At 42.7% G+C, this 21,176-nt stretch overlaps 1 protein-coding gene across 1 annotated transcript in view; it reads right to left on the bottom strand.

Annotated features, from left to right (window-relative positions):
• The window catches only part of LOC147659362 (uncharacterized), a 264,922-nt gene that overhangs the window by 196,556 nt on the left and 47,190 nt on the right, over positions 1 to 21,176 (bottom strand). Inside the window, 1 exon segment of the mRNA XM_086951799.1 lies at positions 16,549 to 18,753. Within this exon segment, the coding sequence (XP_086807925.1) occupies positions 16,549 to 18,132 (1,584 nt within the window). The 5' untranslated portion in view covers positions 18,133 to 18,753.

The following is a 21,176-nucleotide window of genomic DNA, read 5'->3' as shown; positions in this document are numbered from 1 at the left end:
AGTCTCGAAGTCCCAATCATCAGAAAATGTACTGGGTGATCCAAAGTCACTTAAAGAAACCTTGAACTGGTGTGGAATCTTCAGCTGTTCCACCGGGCTATAGATGTCATAATCAGTTCTGTCCCATGCTATACCACCAGGTATAGGAACGGCTGTGATGTTCACTGAAGACAGGTCTCTCTTTTCAACATGAGAGGATTTGTGAGGTTTTAGGACCAAGTTGATTTTCTGACTTGCTGTGTCCATTGTACTGTATTTTCCTTCAATCATTCTTCCCAAGCTTAAAAACAAAATGAGCCAGAGCAGGAGGAAAAGTACACCTAATATAATTCAAAATTCAATTCATGGTGAAACCAGATATATTTTTTCAAGTTGATGAAAGAGTTCTGTGATTTTTTTCTTTGAAAGTTTTATTTGCTGGCTTGTCTTCGGGTTCACTGGGATCCGCAGAAAAATTATCAAAATTGATGAAATAGCCAGAGGCAGTTCTGTCAATTGTTTGAATTGCATCGGGATTCTTTGAAATCACTGGAGCTAATTCTTCCTTTGTCATATTTGTATGGTCAGAAGCTACAGCATTGTAGACAGGTGTTTCTTGACGAACTGTTATTTGGGTTTCAAGAGGCACGAGTTCCATGGCATTGTTACATAGTCCTTCTTTTCTTACTGCAGGTTTATCAAAGGTGATAAGTCTTTCAGTTTGAACCTCTTGGATAGTACCAAGATTTGGTCTTCTGCTACTTCTTGGGAGTCCACTAGGCCTACTACTTATTATTGGCCACGTGTTGTGGTTTGACCAGGTCGATTGATACAACTCTGTTCTCCCGTTTACCAGCAAGGGGCAGTAGTACTACTGATCTTGTTCCTTGGATTGCCAAGACAGGTACTGTTTTCTGTAAGAAGGCCCAAATTCCTTCTTTACCGCAATCTTTTCCCTGACCAGATCCCCAATCTTTGGAATCCAGACAGGTCTTGCTGGGACAGGTGGTTTATCTTCAGTGGCTGTTGGCATTTGTGTTGTGTTACTCAGACTTCTTCTTTTTTCATTTAAGTCCTGTAAAACAGCCAAACGATCTTCGACATCAAAGAGTTTTTGTTCTACCACTGAAGTCTGACGATCAAGGTCTTCGATTAACATTCTTGTACCAAATAGTAATTCATATGGAGTGATTCCCCCCAGAGAATTTCTTGGCAGATTATTAAGACTACGTTGGACTCTTATTAGATGGTTGACCCACCCATCACCCGAACCTAATACCTTAGCTGTTATGGATTGCTTTATGTCACAGTTTTTTCTTTCCACTACCCTCAGGATGGAAGGGACTAGAATACCGCAATGCAACGCCCAAGCTAGCCATGGCCTCTTTGTAAGCTCGAGAGCTAAACACAGGACCCTGGTCAGAATGTAGCATTTCGATTGCGTATGAGCCGATAAAGACTCACAGATCCTTTATAACAGTTCTGGCGTCAGCCAGACGCTGGGGCCACATCCAAATAAATCGTGTGCAGAAATCCACTGCGACCATGATATATTTATAGTTCCCGTCCCTTGCTAAGGGACCACAGTGGTCCAGGTAAAGACACGCTAGTGGTTTATCGGATATCAGAAGGGGCGTCTGTGCAGGATGTTTCACTGTAGAAACTTTCGTTTTCTGGCAGATTTCACATTCTAGAATATACTTTCTAGTTTGTTTTCTCATGCGCGGCCACCAGTATATCTGTTTTAATAATGATATTGAGGCTGAAACTCATGCGTGTGTAGATGCTAGTCCTTCATGTGCTGCTACGATTAGTCCTAACCTATGTTCCATGTTTGGAATTGCCCTATCCCCCACTCCAGGGATTCGAGTAAAAGGAACAATGTTTGCATCAGTTATATATGAGTACTTTACTGGAAAGCCATTCGGGAGTGTCTGACCACTGTTTTTGTTTGAAGCAGTGACAGCTTGCATTATTTCGCTGTCTATTTTTGTTTTTGACCGGGTGATTGCAGCTATGGAAGCTGTTTGTACAGCTGCCTTCGCGGCTTCATCAGCCAATGAATTCTCTGCAACGTGAACGCCATCACGCTGATGACTCAGTGTATGTGTTAGGAGAAGAATTTAGGTAGAGGTCAGAGACCCACATTGACAAACGTACATCGGTATCTTACTCCCTTTCTGACAAAACCCTGAATTGTGAGACGGTCCCTGGAGCCCTTAAGAGCCCGCCTCTACAGTAACGCCTTGATTGGGTTACTGCTTCCTAGTCGTGACCACGCCCCCTAACTCCAGTTCCTGTTTGTCTGAGACCCTTCGCTCCTGTTCGAGCGGTTGCTCGATATTATCAGAACCATAACCCCTCTCTGCTTTTGGTGGCCCCTTTCCCGGTACGTGTTGTACGCTCTGTTTTCCCCTTCATTCTATGTTGAGCGGCGAGCCGTTTTTGGACTTCCCTTCTTACAAAGCGGCTTTTAGGGAGCTCCGCGTTCCACTTCTTCGGAGCTTCCCTCTTCAAAGCGCTCTGCCGTCTCACGTACCTGTCCTGCCCCGCAAGTGCTCGTGTGTTCCGCTCCTCCCCCAGAGCCAGACAACGAGTATCTCCTGCAAGTGCTCATGTGTTCCGCTCCTCCCCCAGAGCCGGACAACAAGTATCTCCCGCAAGTGCCAGTGTGTTCTGCTCCTCCCCCAGAGCCGGACACGAGTCTCTCCCGCAAGTGCCCGTGTGTTCCGCTCCTCCCCCAGAGCCGAACAACGAGTCTTGACATTGTTTTTTTCTTCCTCCAGTGCTCGTGTGTTACGCTCCTCTCCCCGAGCCGGACAACGAGTCTTGACCTTGTTTGGTTATCCGCACTCTCTCGTGTGTCCCGCTCCTCTCCCAGAGCCGGACAACGAGGCGTGCCAGTATTTCCTTTTTTTTTTCTTCGTACACTCGTGTGTTCCGCTCATTTATTCTAGAGCCGAACAAAGTGAGGTGTTACTTTCATTTCGCCATATCTTCCTAAAGATATTTTTAGTCAGCTTTATAGTTGCCCTATTTGCACTTTGACTCTCTTGCTTCTTCCTGCCAATTATCACCTTTATTGGAAGAAGATATACAGAGTGATTCCAACACAGTTTTGGGGTGAGTGAAAACCTACTGTCGTATGTCAATGTTTATAATGGTCTCTGATCTAGTGTATCTTTTGTATATTGTCATGCTTCTTTATGTTCTTACAGTTTCCTAAACCTTCAAGCTGCTGCGACTGAATACATCATCTGGGGAAGAGTGGTGGTCACTCTTTGGTTTATTCCCCACACTTTGAGTGAACAAATACTAGTGAGCATGTACTCTGGTTCTCCTGGTGCTGTTTGTTGGAAGTGTGTGGAACTTTAATCTTCGCTCCTGTGGAAAATCGTTGGATTACTGACAGTATGGATCATGTGAGTCTTTTGTAGTTCATTTTGTAAAAGAACTACTTTCTCCCAAAGCATTTTATGCTTTATTGTGCCATCTTTATCGTCTTTGAAACAGTTTTGAATGCAGTGATATGAATCGCACACTATGAGTGTGGGGAATTCACGATTGATATTTTCAAGCGCCATCTTGAAAGCCTATAGTTCAGCTCGCTGAGCTGTACAGTCTCCGAGTGATTGAGTTTTAGCGACCATAGGTCTAAATTTGCCTTCGCGCCAGCGACCTTTAACAATCGCGCACGCAGCACTATAGGCTTGTTTACCCCCGATTGCGGGTTGTGCTGATCCATCTGTATATATTATACAGCCGTAAAGTTCTAGAGGCAGAATCTCGTTTGGCAGACGACATTCATATTGGAGAAATTCTTGTGTTTTCAGGCTGGGATCAAAAACGTATTCAACACCTGTTGCAGCAAGAGAGTTAACCCATTGTATCCATCTCGGATGTAAGGCTTTTGCATTAGGAATGCTTGCCTTTGTTACTGCCTCTAAGGCAGGTACAGGTGTCTACCCTGTGCGAGAGCTCTCTCTTTTGCTACTGCAGTTTGAACCGCTATCAGAATTTTCTCAGTAGAAGTGAATTTAATTTCTGCTTGTGGGTAGAAGTATGATTTGTAAGCTATTGGTACCATTTCTCCTTCATTAAAAGTTATGTACGTGAATCCGCATCTCCCTGGGATAATTCGGATCACAAGGTTGCGCATGTTTTTGCGTGTGTCTAGTTCTGTTTTCACTAACATGTCTGTCTGGACTGATCGCAAAATTTTTGTGTGTTTTTGTGTCCACTTAATCTGTTTGGCATCAGGTTTGATTAATTCGTAGAGAGTTTAACCCCTTCAGCGTAATTTAGAACATAAGTTCTTCCAAAATCCAGGAAACCTAGAATTGACTGTAGGTTTTTCAGCGTTTTTGGAGGTTGGAGCAGCGCACATTTCTCTAGAAAGTTTGCTGCCAGGCTTTTGCCTTCAGTTGACAACTCATATCCCAAAAATGGGACATTGAGGTGGGCAATTTGTGATTTTTTAAAGTTGAATTTATACCCTTCAGATGCGAACCCAAGTATTATGGTGTTAACTCTTTTTAAGTGTACGTCCAAGTCATCGTCCGTAAGATAGATGTCATCAACATAAGATAATGCCTCATCATCTTACGTTTGTAGTAACTCTGTTACCCTGGCTGAAAATAACCCTAGGCTATTCTTGACTCCCTGGGGGAGACGGCAGAATTGTCGCTAGGTCCCCATTATTGAGAGAGCGGTCAAATGTCTGCTTTCTGGTGCAATATTTTGACAGAAAAAACCTTTTGAAATATCTAATGTTGTTTTATATTTTTTATGCACTATGTTATTCATTAGTGCTGCACTATGGGCATTTTATACTGCAAAAGTTTTGCAACAAGAGTTTAGGTGTCTGTAATCCAATACTAGACAATATGAATTGTCTGGTTTGGAGACAGGAAACAAAGGATTGTTCATTGGTGAGGTGCATGTTTCAATCAGTGTTGTTTAAATGCCCCTCACACACCAACAGGCCCCTTGGTGTCATGTTTCATCATCGGGGCCTTCGCACCCCTCTACGGGATGCGGCGTGCTACGACTCGCGGATACGCAGGAGCACTTGGAAGTGAACTATGGGTGGGGGTGTGTGTATATGTGACAATGGTGTGAGTGAGGTGAGGTGAAAAAAGTGAAAAGTAAAAAAATACCTGGCACGTGGGAGGACATTTTTTTTTTATTTAATCCCCGGCTGGTATTGTTAAAAGAAGTGCAGGGCGTGGTTTAATAGATACGAGTTAAGGTATCAAAAACCACTATTAAAGGTGTCAACATGTTTCGGAGGTCACAGCCTCCTTCTTCAGGACAAGGGTTATGCACTTACCCTCCCCTTACTCACATGCACAATGTAAAAGTGTATAAAAATAATTACCACAATGTGTAATATTCCTAACAATGTTTTAATGTTAGTGAATGCAGTTGCGCCCAGTTGGCGATAGAACCTGCGGAGAGAAATGCATAAATAAATACATGGGTCTGTAACAGACAGATCAGTAGAGAAGAAAAAACCTTCTCTGAATGTCACCAGGTCGAACCAAAAATCATGGGACCCTGTGAAAAGTAAAAAAAAAACACTGATGGACACAACACAGTACTGACATACATATATACAAAACACATAATTACTCTCTGATCAGATGGAAAGAGAGCAAACAATAAGAAAGAAAAGTCTTACTTAGAGTTCTCAACTATAAGACCTCATGAGCCTAAGCGTATATTGGGGATTCTTCCTTTCTGCTCAGAAAAGACCTATAACAACATTAATATACGGGATTCAGTTGGGAATAAAAACGATACTGAATGCACCAAACTGATGAACAAATGCTCGTCTCTTTCACCCAAAACTCACGGTTACTGCAACAGCTAATCGCCTGCCTTCCCTCAACGCGGCTCCGATGAAGTGAGCATAGATCGGGTTAAGGCCCTTATATATACTACCCCTGGTAGTAATAAGTGGTAGTTAATTGAATGATAAGGTTCGGTAAATACCCAAATACGGAGATCGCAATCACCCAGGTTCCGGTGTTGCGCTCCCGTTGAACTCTACCTAACGCGCATGCGCGTACGGGCTTGTCTAATACGCATGCGCGGCTAAAGGAGTGACCGCGCATGCGTGGAAGACGAGCGCTATATTGTACAGCGAAAGCCAGAATGAAAGTGCCGGAGTATAGATCAAGCGCGTGTACTACGCTGTATTGCCAGACGGGTTTATCATATCTGATAGAATACGGGGACAGCGAGTGGGTCTGTTATTCAGACAGGTCTTATTGTTGTAATAGTAATAAATAGAACGCATGTACTACGCTGTAGTGCCAAGGCTACAGTGAGTATCCAGAAGGGCTCATAATGTCTAATGGAGTATGGGGGGACAGCGAGTGGGTCTATGACTAAGACAGGTCTAATTTATTTGGCCTAGGAGACAGGTGAACATGATGGAAAGGTGACAATATGACCTAATAGACCCCATTCATCATGATTACGGATATGAATAAACAATTATCTCAGAGGGGGTTTTTTATCTTAAGAGGTTCCAAGGAATGGAATCATTAAGCCCCGTGGTGTCAGTTCCCAACCGGAACACCCATCGTTGTTCTTTTTCCAGGAGGCCCACCTCTGAGGGTAGTTGTTCAATAACCGTCCACTGTAGTTCATTTACACAGTGTTGGTGTTCAATAAAGTGGGCTGACATTTTTGTTGTGAGTTTTTTACACCTGATGTTACTTTTGTGTTCATTCAGTCTCACTTTTACAGGTCTTGTTGTCATACCCACGTATTCTTTTCCACATGGGCACGTGATCAAATATACAACATTCTTGCTGTTGCAATTTGTGAACACACGTTGCTCCCATTGTGTCCCATTTGAGAAGGTCAAAGTCAAGCTTTTCTTAGTAAGGTGGCAGTTATTACAATTGCCACAAGGATGGTGACCATGTATGCCCTGAAGTCTCGTTTGATCCTCTTTTGGAGGGGGTGGTGGTCTAGTGTGGACCAGCATGTCTCTCAAGTTTTTACCCCTTCTGTGGGCAAAAAGTGGCTTCTCAAAAGTCAGGCCGCCACTTGTCAGAGTGCGCCAGTGTTTGTTAACCAACTTAGTCACTTGGTTGGTTACTGGACTATATGTAGTAACACATACTGTTCTTTTTTCGGCTTCCTCACTCCGAGGATTGTCCTCCAGAAGGGCCTCACGGTTGTTATTTCTGGCCCTTTTTGATGCTTTTTTAATCACAGTCTCCGGATATTTTCTTTGTCTCAGTTTCATGCTGAGATCCTTAGCCTGACATTTATATTTAGCGATGTCACTGCAGTTTCGTCGGAGACGAAGGAACTGTCAATAGGGTAAGTTCTCCCTCAGATGACGCGGATGAAAGCTGTCAAATCTGAGGAGACAGTTCCTGGCCGTTGGTTTGAAGTGCGTTTCCGTTTTGAGAATTCCTGCTTCGTAATAGATGTTTAAATCCAAAAAGACCATACTCTGGTTTGACACTTGGTGGGTAAATTTCAGAAATGCATTCTGGTTGTTAAGCCAATCGGTAAATTCAGTTACTGTGGTAGCATCTCCCTCCCAAATAACCAAAATATCGTCGATATACCTCCGCCAGGTGCGAATCCTCGCCCTGTATGGATTGTCTGGATGGAGGATTCTTGTGGACTCCAGGTGATGGACATATAGTCCGGCCAGACTCGGGGCAAAAGTACTGCCCATACTGGTCCAATACTAGACGATATGAATTGTCTGGTTTGGAGACAGGAAACAAAGGATTGTTCATTGGTGTGGTGCATGTTTCAATCACCCCTTGGTATTCAAGTTGATTTAAAATCTCCCTGACTTGTTTTTTAGCTTCTTGCTTAACTGGATACTGCCTATGTGCAGTGGGCTGATTTTTTAATTGGATTTTATGGTGAGGAGAGTCCTCATCCCATCCTACATGATTTTTATATAATGCTGGAGCCTGAGCTACTGCCCATTTTCTGGCAAATGTGTATTTTTTATGAATTGGAATGTGATTTGAGAAGGCTGGCATAATTATCTCTTCGCCATGTGAGCACTCTGACAAATTCAGGTGGCCAGTCTTGGTCAGCTAGAAGAATGTCATAGCCTTTAGAAAGCTTTTCCCAAAATAGTGCTTTTATTTTTCTGGTTATGTCCCCCTCTATCCAAAGTGTTACTTCATATAACTTGCGGGGTACACTAACCCTGGTGTCCGCAGTTTCAACTTGAATGTATTAATTCATGTCCACTGTCTCCAGATGATCCTTCAGGATCCTGCGAACTATGCTGACTTCTGCTGCACTGTCTAGCATTATTTGAGCCCACGCCCCGTTCTTGAGTTGTGTCCTCAAGATCCTCGGCATGTCTGATTTTTAGGTTTCGACCTGGTGAGGGCACGAAGTGCCCCTCCCAGATCGAAAACTTTTGTCTTCAGTATGGATGTCGGCACCGCCTCTGCCTCTCATTGGCTAGCTCCATAAATGGAGGCTAGCCATTGGGAGACAGAGGCTGTCAATCGCGCTTTCTCTTGAAAACGCGATTCGGGGGCGTTTCTGGTGCTTTTTTTAAGCCCCGCCCCTTTGTCCCGGGCCGCGCTGCAATTGGCTGCCGGCCCGGGACACCCCCGTGACGTCATTCCCGGGCCGCGCTGTGATTGGCTGCCGGCCCGGGACACCCCCGTGACGTCAGCCAATCACAGCGCGGCCCAGGACCTGACTTGTTTTTTTCATTGTTTTTAAGCACTCCATGATGGTGCATTAGCTATCTCTCTCCACGAGTACCTACCTATAAGTTTGTGTTCAAAATGTTTTTTTTTTTTTTATAAATCGGATGTGTTGAAATATATTCGAAATATATTCAGTGATTGATAAAACGGCGTATTAATTGAACAGGCGTTGTGCAATAAAAATCGCACGTTCTGATCCTACACTACGAAAGCGAATGACAAGACGGGCACCGAAGGAACAGCGTGAAATAAAAAACGGACGTTTCCGGGTCTTCCATACTTCCGGGCTCTGAAGTAGTTTCTTTCCTGGAACGACGAACGACACACCCGCTCTGGGCGGTCACTTCCGCCGAGTGACAGCGAGAGCCGCACGTCCCTACCCCATGGAGAGACATCTGGTGCGCATGCGCTCATAGCGACGGCGCTGAAATTCAAATGTTCTGGTTTGGAGAAAAGATAGTGTGATTGTGTGCGTCGTAGCGCTAGATCCCGAGAGAAGAAGAATCCGAATCTGCCGGTAGGATGGACCCTTTCATAGAGGTGCGTGACTTTTGTATTGTTTTTGTTGTGGAATAGGAACTAGGGCTGTGCTTGCACACTGGGGCAGCTTCTCCCAAAGCTGAGCCTGCCAGCCCCTTGTTTGCTGCGGTTCCTTCCAGCCGGGTCCAACAGCGGGCGAGGACTGGTGGGGAGGGACTTGGTGCTTTTGGCTTCATCGCCAGCTGCAGACCCTCCGTTCACTGGCTTCACTTTTGTGTCAGGGCTACATGTCTGTGCTAGGGCAGCTGCTAGCCAAAACTGCACAGTGCCATTATATCTCGCTCGAACGCAGTGCCATTAGATCTCACTCGAAAGCAAAACATTTAATCTTTGTGGCAAAAGTACCACTTTACCTGCGCAGGTATGCTTGGGTCCATTTCAGTGCTTCTACGATTAATTTCCCTCTTAGCTGCGCCCAAAGTTGTTTTTTTACCGGTGTAAGAGGAGCTATTTAGTTACACATGATTGAGTTGTCATGCAGTAATCGTTCAGCTGAAAATCTTTTGTTCACCGAGAAAAAATAGTATTTTCAGTGAAAACTCAGTGTGATGTTTGCTAGTTGCTGTCATTCTCTAAATATAGCTACACAAACTTCATAATAAATTCATCATTTCCGATGAGTGTGAAATAAGTTGCAGTTTATTTTAAATATTGATATTTGTATAGTTGCAACAGCATCTCACTAAGAAATGTTTTTCGTTTATTTTCGAAAATGGTACTAGCACGAATCTTGGTTTACTCAAACCACCAAGCCTTTGCAGAGTATTTATACGTACTATGTTTCTACTAAGAGTTTTCTTAATAGCTGACAACATAGTTGATGCTTTTGATATCTCTGATAGCCTTTATGGCACTTTGCCGAGGACCCTACTGGTGGCAGAGTGCTTGTAGCGCCTGGCGAGTCACGGTGTAGTGTATTTCCCTGGCAGTTGAGTAGTAATTGCATGTAAACATGTGTATGGGTAGAGAGCTACTTGCCCTAAAAGCCCAAAAGGAAAGACTTTCCCTCCCGTTGCATCCCTCATGCAAACGACTTGGAATTCAGGAAGCACGCGGGCAGAACGAGCGGAGTTTCTTGGTTTAACTAAGGGCGTGCCTGGGTGTCGATGGCTCTATACGTGACTATAGAAACAGACATAGGGGTATTTGGCGCAAGCTGAGGTTAGGAAAAGAGCTCCAGTCAAGGAGATGGCACTGTCAGCAATGTGCAAGCCGTGAGCGAAGGGAAAGGGATACTGTTCACTTTATTTGGAGGAGTTGCGAATTGCAGAGAGACTACTTTGTCTTTGTTGATGTGGAAATAAAATGACACTTTGATATGTCAGTGGGCGGTAGTTAAACAAACTGGCAAGATGATGCAGTTAAAAAAAAAATGTCAGTGTCACCCGTTGCTTCTACTGAAGGCTTTTGCAGGCTAAGAAGGAGTTTAAATGGCTGGCCCGGGAGAGCTAGATGCTTTGGCAGCAGTAGAGACAGCATAATGTTAGACTTCACTGCTTTGAGTTACTTGATGTCCAATTTAGAGCAGATATGCAGTTAAACGGGCATCTAGATTGATAAGCCTGTTGATGTCGATGCTCTCCCACATTTGCACGTTTGACATCTTCAGGAGAGGGATTGTATTCACGGAGGCAGATATACAGCGTCTGGTGAGCTGGTGAGGACAGGGAACGTTCTTGACGTAGTCGGATGTTTGTAAGATCGTGTATGCTAGCAGTCAGCGTCTTGTTTGTAAGTCGTTAGCCTTTGGGAGCTAGTCAAGGGAAATAATGACCATAGAAGTTTAGTCTGACTTTAGTACGCAAATGACCGGAGTAACAGGTTTGAACTGTTTGGTTTTGACAGTTTTGTTTTCGAGCCCCACATACAGTTAAAATGATGAAATCAGAACTTAGTTATTGCCAGGTACCAAAGCAATCCTCTGAATAAGGATATGTAAAGGCCCACTGGAGGAGTTGCAAGTGGAAGGAGTTTTTTTTGGCAGTGAAGCTTGATGTAGGTAGAACTGATCCATGTGACTATTAGGAAATACACCTCTTCGGTGTTGAGAACCAGCACATTTAAACCATTGATAGAGGGCATTAAAAGTCGAGGGCGTTTGCTTCCACCAATCCAATGAGTCGTGTCTCATTGGGTCTCGCCCGCCGACAGCACATGTGCTGTCCAACGAGAGTGGTTTTGTTTAAAATAAATGGATTGGAGCCAGCTCATTGCTTATCGTTCGTAGGAATCATTGTCACTTTTCTTTGCCTACTAACTGGCCAGCAGTTACTGTGCGTCATTTACTCTTTTTTTTCTGTGGAGCACAGATTGATTCATCTTGATTAGTGTCCTTCCGCTGCTTGCTGTGTGATTGTGTTACTATTTCTTCTTCCCACCCCCCATACCCACCCTTTCTCTGTTTTCCCTTTCCATAATGTAAATTTAGCTACTGTTCTTAAAATGCCTTTGTAAATGTGTCCGTCTTGTGTCTATTCACATACTTGCTGTTGTACTCAATTTCTAATGCTACTTATATAGTTTGAAACTTCCATCAAAAACTTTTTTTTTTATTGCAACTTTAAACAAGCATTTACAATGGAAAGGTTTCGCCTTTGGAAATGTTAAAGCTATTTGCAATGTAAATGACAATGCCATTTATTTATCTGTTTTCAAAACCAACACATAAATACAAATGTTGTCATTTACAATGCCAATAGCTCAAACTTTTCCAAAGGCGAAACCGTTGCATTGTAAATGCTTGTTATGCTTGCCACCTTCTTTTTCGAAAAATTAGATTTTTTACTTTGATGAACAGGTTCTTTGTCTTTGGACTTGACACGTTCTTCCTTGTGTTCTGACCGCCCTCTTCTTTCCGATTTCTGCGAGGAAGTCTGAAAAGATTGAGAGGGACGTGTATCATTATCTTGATATCTGTCAGGTTTTTTCAAATTATCCCTCTTTCTAAGGTTATATCTCTTTTCAGAGGGCTCCCTTTGGGGAGACCTGCTCCCTGTTGGGGAGATCTTCCTCTGGACTGAGAATGTTTTTCTCTAGGAGGAATCTGTTTATTATTTTCCCACTTCTTTTTACAAGTAGTGAGATTATTTTTAATAAAAACTTTTTCAGGATATTCAGTTAGTTGGGGTTTTAAAGGTTTTCCCCCTAAACTATCTCTATCTAATTCTTCATAGGATTTTTCAATAAATCTAGCAAGCTCATATGGTGGTTCTGCTATAACTGTTTCTTTTAATTTTTGGCGGATTGCACGGATGCTGCTTCACCTTTAATGTTAGCTAATGATATAGCTGAGACCTGTTTGAAATCTTTCAGTAATTTCATACCCAGATTTAAAGCAGTTTCTGGACCGTATTCATTTTGAATCAGTCTCGGAACGTCTGGTATTACCGCCATTGATGGTACACCATGTGTTTTTGTGTAGATTGAAGCAAAAACTGTACCCCAAGTGTGGTGTGGTTCACTGGTGTGGAGTGGTGTGGCTCACTGGTTAGAGGTGGCAGACCCGGGAGCAGAAGTCGGCCGGGACCAGGGTTCAATTCCCGACGCGGCAGGGTCGTGGACTTTGGTCAGCGGACTCGATACTTCTCGTTCCGGTGCCTACTCTAATCAGGGGTCCCACTCTGCAACTCTGGGCATCAGCTTGCCTAATCTCCACAACGGCCCCTCTAACGCCGGGGATGCTTGCCTCCACCTTGGGGACTCCCAGCAGGGACCATCCCACAGGGAAAGCCAGGACGGGTTCCCCAGCGTTACACAGTGCCAGGAAACCTCCGGGTAACAGTGCGCTTTACAAGCTCAAACATAATAATGATAAGTGTCACAGTCCTCCACATACGGTGCAATCCCCATTGGTAAACAGACTGTCATAATTCTGTGTTTTTCATGAGATGTACTATCAGGAAATACTGCCTCTATTTGAGTAATTTTTTGAGCTAACTAGAATGGGATTTGTTCCCGTTTTGCGGGTAATTTACCAATGACTGATTGTATAGTCTGAGGTGTAATTTTGTTTGTGTTTCCCTGGTACTGGGTGTGCTGTGGAATTTTTATGGCAGGTTGGACTGTTATAGTCCGCATGACATATTGAACCAATTGTCTATGTATTTTAATTAACTGTTTCAGCTGATCTAACAGTTCTCTATCTGACATATTCTCGATGTCAGGATGTGGTGTATAGCTGGCTAGTACCGGCCATGTAGCTCCTGGTCTACCTAGTGGACCGAGCCTGGTAATGGGATTTTGATGTTGTAGGGCACCATTAAACCAGAGCTGATGCTCTTGGTATGTTAGTGGAATTTCAAGGTCCTCAAAAAGAACGTATTCCGCTGGAGGTTCCTCTGGTTTGTAGTAGTGGAACTCCTGTGTTACTGGATTTGCTTGTGGAAAAGTAATCCATGAATAGAATACCTCTGTCTGTCGATATTCATGTAACTCTATCACAAATATAACTTTACCACCTCTCGAGGATACCCCATTTTCTGTAAGTTTTATAGTTATGGTTTTTCTTATATTTACCGGGATGATTATAGCATCCTCATCGGTTTCATCAAACCCTGTAACGTCTAAACTCGGTTGGTTCGCATTTACTGCAGCTCCACCGGTTGCGTTGTTGTCGTTATTTGACATTGTTTAATGAAAGTTTGCAGAACAAGTTTCAAGGAAACAAAGATTAGGTGCACAATATTTTGGAACACTGTATCCTTCAACGTTGAATGAACCAGAAACTAATACATAGGATTTTTGTCCTACTCAGTTTCGGCGGATATTATGCCCTTTCACCCACTCCAGACGTCTATTGGAGTTTTTACGGGAAAGAGAAGTCTGTGTGAAAAGCACGACTGAGTTACTCTAGTATCTAGCGTTAAATTATCGCCTTACCAAACGTTGGGCTCCATGTAGTGTTGTTCCTTCATTCCCAATAGGCTCTGCGCATTGGAATAAAATATACTGTAGTTTAGACGTAGGACTGAGGTCTACTAGGTCTCTACCGAATATATTAGATTTAATCGTGTGTGCCAGCTAGCTCAGAGGTCACTAGAAACTTTCTCGAATAAACTAGAAGGGATTAGTTTCTGACAACCGCATAAACATGACAACTTTGATTCCAATAATTAAGAAAGCAATCTCTAGAGTCGCGGAAACAATACACAGCTATTTCACTTAGTCAATCGTGCATGCTTCGTTTCACCAGAGGTGCTGAGAAAATAGAGAGGCAGGCGTTTTCAATGAAAAGGTATTTATTGAACAGTCTTCTTTCTCAAGCATTGGGAATGAACTGCTACAATAGTAAAACTGGTTATAAAGTACAAGGCATATAATGCGAACAGTATTATAAAGTAGTACTGTAAAAGCATGATATGGTTTCTAAGCCATAAGTTGCCTAAAATGTATAAAATACATACAGTGATAAAATGATGACTAAAAGTACTCAACTGGTGTTTCTAAAATACGCCTACCCCGGTGTACCTAACCTAAGTCTAGTACGAGGGAAGAAGTGAGGAGTAGTTTAAGTTTAGTAGTTTCTCTGCCAGGAATCTATTCCAAGAATTCTCTTACGGGTCTAATCAGCTCCGTACCTTGGTTTTAGAATGAAGGAGGTCTTGTATCGCACTCTCAGGACTCGATCTCCCAGCAACCCGCAAGGGTAGCCTGGAAACACTGGAGCTGGATTTCTCTGCAAGAGAAAGGACAGCGTCTCAGTGCGTCAGCTTGGAGGGTCGGATTCCTTTGGCACTTGCTGCTGCAGGGCGTCGGGCAAGTAGTTAGTCGATCTGCTCCAAAACCACCCTGTGTTTGGTTGGGCAAATGTGGGCATATTTATACCTTGAAGGTGCCGAGTTTGATGCATGATTGGACTTAATAACGTCACTCAAAGACTGAATTCTTTGAAAACTCCTGGATTTGTTGGATAACTTAATATTCAAGCAGGGGGAAGTCCTGAGCTGCTGAGGGCAGGTTTCTCCAAGTAATCGTTGTTGATTCTCGGAACTTAGTGGAAGTAGCCATGCCGTATTTGGGCTGCAAGGCTTAGTCCGAATATGGTAATGATTTCTATGCCTATATAAGGATAGGATTATTATACCTATATAAGGGCATGAATCTGGAAACTTTACACTAGGGTCCTAGATTCATTTACAACACCTTTGTGCAGTTTTGTGCCAGAGCTGGGGCTGAGGGCCCCAGCAACCGGTTTGGACTGGACTATGCATGGAGCACCTCCCTCAACAGGAAACAGGAAACCTATTGTCCAAGCCTCCCCTGCCGGAGTTTCGTTCAGCAGCAGGAGGTCAGACTCATGTGATGCTGGGGCTCTTTTTAACGCTTACCGGGTTTAACAGCAACTACATGTCTTCTCCCTCTAGAAGGGTGGAATGCTATCCCTGCCACCAGGACTGGCAGCGGGGGGGGGGGGGGTAGTATTCCAAAGTGTTTGACACCTTACATGACATGTTTTGATAAAGCCAAACCAAAGTTAGCATTAACCGCGAGGATTATAATGCACTTAAGAGTATATGGTATGGCTATATCATAGAACAGCTATTAGGACATGGTTCCGAAAGCGGCAGAAGGGCTCAGCTCATGCTAGGGCACCCTCTCACATAAAACCAAGCACTCTGCCTCCAGGATTGTCGAGGCCTACCATAGGACTGGCTATTAGGTGTATATGTGTCTATATATAAATGTAGAAATAGGGATACTATAAGTAAGGGGTGATTACACCACCTTACCCAGGCTGTGTGAACAGACCTGTGGTGTCAGTTTGGAGGGCCAGCCAGGGGTGGCATAATACATGTTGCAGCCCCTGGTAGGCCTTGGATGCACCTATGCCCTGGGTACCTATGGTGCACTATACATGGACTCACAGATGTGACCCAATACCCAATCTGGTATGTACCTAAAGTACATGGGTATCATGTAGAGAGAGAACAGCTAGGCTGTGGTCCTGATTAGCAGGGCCACAGCCAGTCTAAAGTCGAAAAACCAGAGAATCACAGCAAAACGTGGGGGTAACCATAGGAAGCAGACCCTACTCTCCAACAGTGGTCACTGGTATTTTTGCTTGAACGCCTTTTCACATTCAGAACATTTACACAGCTTTTTCTGCTCCCGTAGAATCAGCTGCCCAGCTACTGGTTTCCCCAGTATGAATTAGTTGATGTATGATCAGCTTCCTACTTGTGCTGAAAACGTTGTCACATTGACTATTTTCATCTGGTTTACCGCTAATGTGATTTCTTTGATGTAGTGATAACTGGTCCTTTCGCTTGAAAGCCTTTCCACATTCATAGCATTTGTATGGTTTCACTCTAGTATGGGTTTTCTCGTGTAGTTTCAGCGATTTATTTGTAGTGAAAGCTTTATTACACTCAGAACATTTATATGGATTTTCACCAGTGTGATTTCTCTGATGCAACAATAAACGTCCCTTTTCCATGAAACCTTTGCAACATTCAGAACACTTATAAGGTTTCTCACCAGTGTGCGATCACTGATGTAGAATCAGCTGCCCCTTTCTAGTGAAAGCCTTGTCACATTCTAAACATTTAAATGGCCTCAATCCAGTGTGACTTCTCTGATGTACCAATAAATTACATTTTTGCTTAAACGTCTTATCGCATTCAGAGCATGTATATGGTTTTTCCTCAGTATGGTTCCGCTCATGGATAGTCAGAACACGCTTTGTAGTGAAAGCCTTGTCACATTCTGTACATTTATACGGTTTCTCCTTTCTGTGAATTCTCTCATGGAATGATAACAGGCGCTTCTCCTTGTAAGCCTTGTCACACTCGGAACATTTGTACGGTTTCTCACCCGTGTGGTTTGGCTGATGTCGTAGAAGCAGACTCTTTGTGCTGAAATCCTTTTCACACTGAGTACATTTATATGGTTTCTCCCCAGTATGTTTCTGCTCGTGTAGTCTCAGTAATCTATTGGTAGTGAAAGCCTTATCACATTCAGAACATTTATATGGTTTCACGCCAGTGTGGTTTCGCTCATGTACTGTTAGCTGTCCCTTTGTAGTGTAAGCCTTATCACATTCACTACATTTATAGGGTTTCTCACCAGTGTGATTTCTCTGATGTAGTATCAATGATGTTCTTGCAGTATAAGCCTTGTTACATTCAGAACAGTTATAGGGTTTCTCACCAGTATGATTCTTCTGATGTCGTGTCACATTTTGTTTTGTATTGAAAGTCTTGTTACACTCAGAACATTTATATGGTTTCTCACCAGTATGATTTCGCTGATGTTCTATTAACGATCTTTTTGTAGTGTACGCCTTATTACATTCAGTACATTTATACGGTTTCTCACCAGTGTGATTTCTCTGATGTAGTGTCAACGATTGTTGTGAAGTATAAGCCTGAATACATTCAGAACATTTATATGGTTTCTCACCAGAATGCCTTCTCTGATGTACTATTAACAATGTTTTTGTAGTGAAGGCCTTGTTACATTCAGAACATTTATAGGGTTTCTCACCAGTATGATTCTTCTGATGTAGTGTCAATGATCGCTTTGTATTGAAAGTCTTGTTACACTCAGAACATTTATATGGTTTCTCACCAGTATGATTTCGCTGATGTTCTATTAACGATCTTTTTGTAGTGTACGCCTTATTACATTCAGTACATTTATACGGTTTCTCACCAGTGTGATTTCTCTGATGTAGCATCAATGATGTTCTTGCAGTATAAGCCTTGTTACATTCAGAACATTTATATGGTTTCTCACCAGTATGGTTTCCCAGATGTGCTATCACTTCTCTCTTTGTTTGGAAAACCTTTTCACACTTTGAACATGGATATAGTTTCTCGTCAATGTTATTGTCTTGATGCAATGATAAGCATCCCATTTTCTCAACAGCCATCTCACGATCTAAACACATTTATGGTGTCTCACCTTTCTGGGTTCTTAGGTATCTCCTCAAATTTCTCTCTTTAATGAAAGCCCCATCACATTCACTGTGTTAATTTAAGGTTTAAGTTGTCTTCTCCTTGCAATAACTAATGATGCCATTCAGGGCAGGATATAGCTTCTCCTGGTGCAGCGCCCTCAGTGTAGATATGATCCAATTTGCTTGAATTTGCAGGACATGGAGCACCAATACTTTTGTTGCATATGAATAGCCTATTTTCTGTTTACTTCATCAAGTGACTCAGAGTTCCATTTAGTAGTAATAGATTGTCATGTTAACAAGACACATAGCACCGCTTTGCAGAGTATTAAAAACTGAGATTGTCTTCATTTGAGCTCTTCTCATATTAATAACCATTTGCAGACCATGTTTGGTGGAAATTAACGTCTCCAAGATATGCTTCATTTCATTAGCAGGATCAGTGCATGTAATATAGGTTTCGATTCTCCGGTGCCTGTGAAATCTTCCCAGTAACCATGTCTGTCAGAATGGGATACACATTTCAATGCTTTCATCGCTAGTCCCACATACGACTCTTTTCCGAAAAAACTTGAATATTTCTTTTTTCATTTCGTTCTGCAATTAATTCACCTGTTGGAGTGGAATATATATATGAAATCAGTGTTGGAGGAGTTAAAAATATAGAAATAGAGCTTAATAATTCATTCTAAAGTTGCAAATTACATGTTCTATATAAAAAGAAGACAATTGAGACCTGGCATACAACTTAAATCAATTGAGGACACTAGGATCGTAATGGCATCTGTGCCGTTTGAGCGCCATATTTGCAGCATGAAATACCAAAGAGAGCAGGTGATGGGTATCACAAGGGCCCCATGATAACAGCATGGATTAGCAAAGCAAACAAGATATGGGGCAGCCAAGGACACACCAAAGCAGAGATTAACAAGAAAAGCATGGTATAAGTGGCACAAGGGCCCAACAAAAACAGCCTAGATTAGCAATGAACACACTATACAGGTAACACTAGGGCCACATTGACTATGGATTACTGGCATAATATCGATGCAAACAATATCAAAACACAAAAATATTGGACATAAATATTGACTTCCTATGCTTGACCCCTTCCATGCGTCGTGCGGCCCCCCGCAGTCCGACGTCACGGTGGGCGTCTGCGTCGGACGGCTGGGAGCTGTCCGATCTGCGCACGCGTGGAATTTTCCCGAACCGTGGGGAAATTCCGGACGCATGCAAGGGGTTAACTAGTAAACCACAAATCTTGACTATACATATCAATCACAATATTTTCACCAAAATATTTAAATATTCATTAAGAAATATACAAAATAACACTCAATAAAAACAATTACTTCTGATACACCCAAAACATTTTATATACGAGCTTAAATTACTAATCAACTAAATATTTACTAAAAAATATATATAACTAAAATGATAACAAAACAACCCTAAGAACATATAAACACACTAAAACATTTATCGTCCAACCTACATTTTAATAAATATATATGTAGCTGTATACTTTCAAAAGTATCAAATAATATAACATACATAAATAAATATTTAAAAATGTGCGTTTACCATAGAAGGACTGAACAAATGAAAACAATTCTAATGAAAAATCAATCAATCAATAAAATGTTAACAACTTTAACCAATAAAATCAAAGAAACATTTAAGGGGCTAATTACAAGTTCAGAGGTCTCGAGACTGCTGGACCAGTGGTGGCTGTCCGACCGCAGTAACCTAGGTGGTCTGACTACATGAATACGTGTCTGGCGGTCAGACAGCCACCGGCCTGCTACAACTACGCCGGCACTGCCAGGACCCTGGATCCTGTGGTGCTAGCGGTGTGCAGAGCCGGGAGGAATGGAGGCGATGCTAACCGGGGCACTACCATCCATATTATGAGTTGCATTTCAGCAAGCCTTTTCATGGTGGTGAAACTGCCATGAAAAGGCTGGGGGAAAGGCTAAGAGGGGGCTCCAAACTTGGACCCCAGGAGTTGTTGCCCATTCTGCAATGTGACTGGAGGCACATGTTGTGCCCCCCTACGCCTGCACTTTGACCCTTCAAGCTTAATTCAAACAAGCCACTGCGCATCTGAAGCCGATACTTTTTGTCCTAGGCTACAAGACATCCTGAGGGCAGGAGATTGGTGTTCGGATTCCACATTCAAAACGTTCTATTATAAACCTATTGTATAAATTGCATCTGTTGTTGTGGGAAAGCTTTAAACACGCATAATTGGAACCTCTGGTCCCGATATAGAATAAAAATAATTCAAGCTATTACAACAAGACTTTTCAATTCCATTAAGGACACAGAAGTGAGGGTTATCCCACTTGAAATACACACAGGCAGATAATAATTTAACATGCCAAGTTTCTTTGCACACCTGGTTTGATAATGTTCATTTTGATGTACCTTAACAACATTTACAGTGGTCCTTTTATTTTACGTATCAAACAGAAGCGGGACCGAAGTCAATCCAACTAGTGGGAAGTTCCTAAGAGACAGCGTTTGGACAACACAACTAACGACTGACAGGGTTCTTCGAACAGCTCGGAGAGGAGAAACAAGAGGAAACAAAGGTCGGCTACTAACCAATGGGTTGGTTTATGGTTAAAACATTAATCCTGTTTCAAGTTATAATGGACTTGGTCATTCACATAAAAACAGGTCACAGAATGGTGTTTGCTGTATTTAAGGGCTGAGTCCATGGTAAGTGGAGGCGTTACAGAAAGGGGTTGAACCCATGCAGTCAACGGGGACCTGGGCGTTATGTGATACATATAAAGGGGGTCCCCGTAAGTAGGGAAGGTGTATTGTGAGTTACATACACTGTAATTATTCGAAAAGCACTAAAGCAAAAATTATTTTAAGCAATTGTGGGATTGGCATATATTATTTAATAACCAATACTACGTGACTGTACATTACAGAACGAAGTCATAAAAATTATAAGCCCCAAAGGGGGGGGAAGGGAAGAAAGGGGAGGGAGTAGTGCTCAAGGAAGTGTAAGGAGA

Source organism: Lissotriton vulgaris, unplaced genomic scaffold (genome assembly GCF_964263255.1).
Source record: "Lissotriton vulgaris unplaced genomic scaffold, aLisVul1.2 SCAFFOLD_2017, whole genome shotgun sequence".
Classification (NCBI taxonomy): Eukaryota; Metazoa; Chordata; class Amphibia; order Caudata; family Salamandridae; genus Lissotriton; species Lissotriton vulgaris.
The sequence above is the reverse complement of the archived record's forward strand: the minus strand, read 5'-3'. Positions and strand labels throughout refer to the sequence as shown.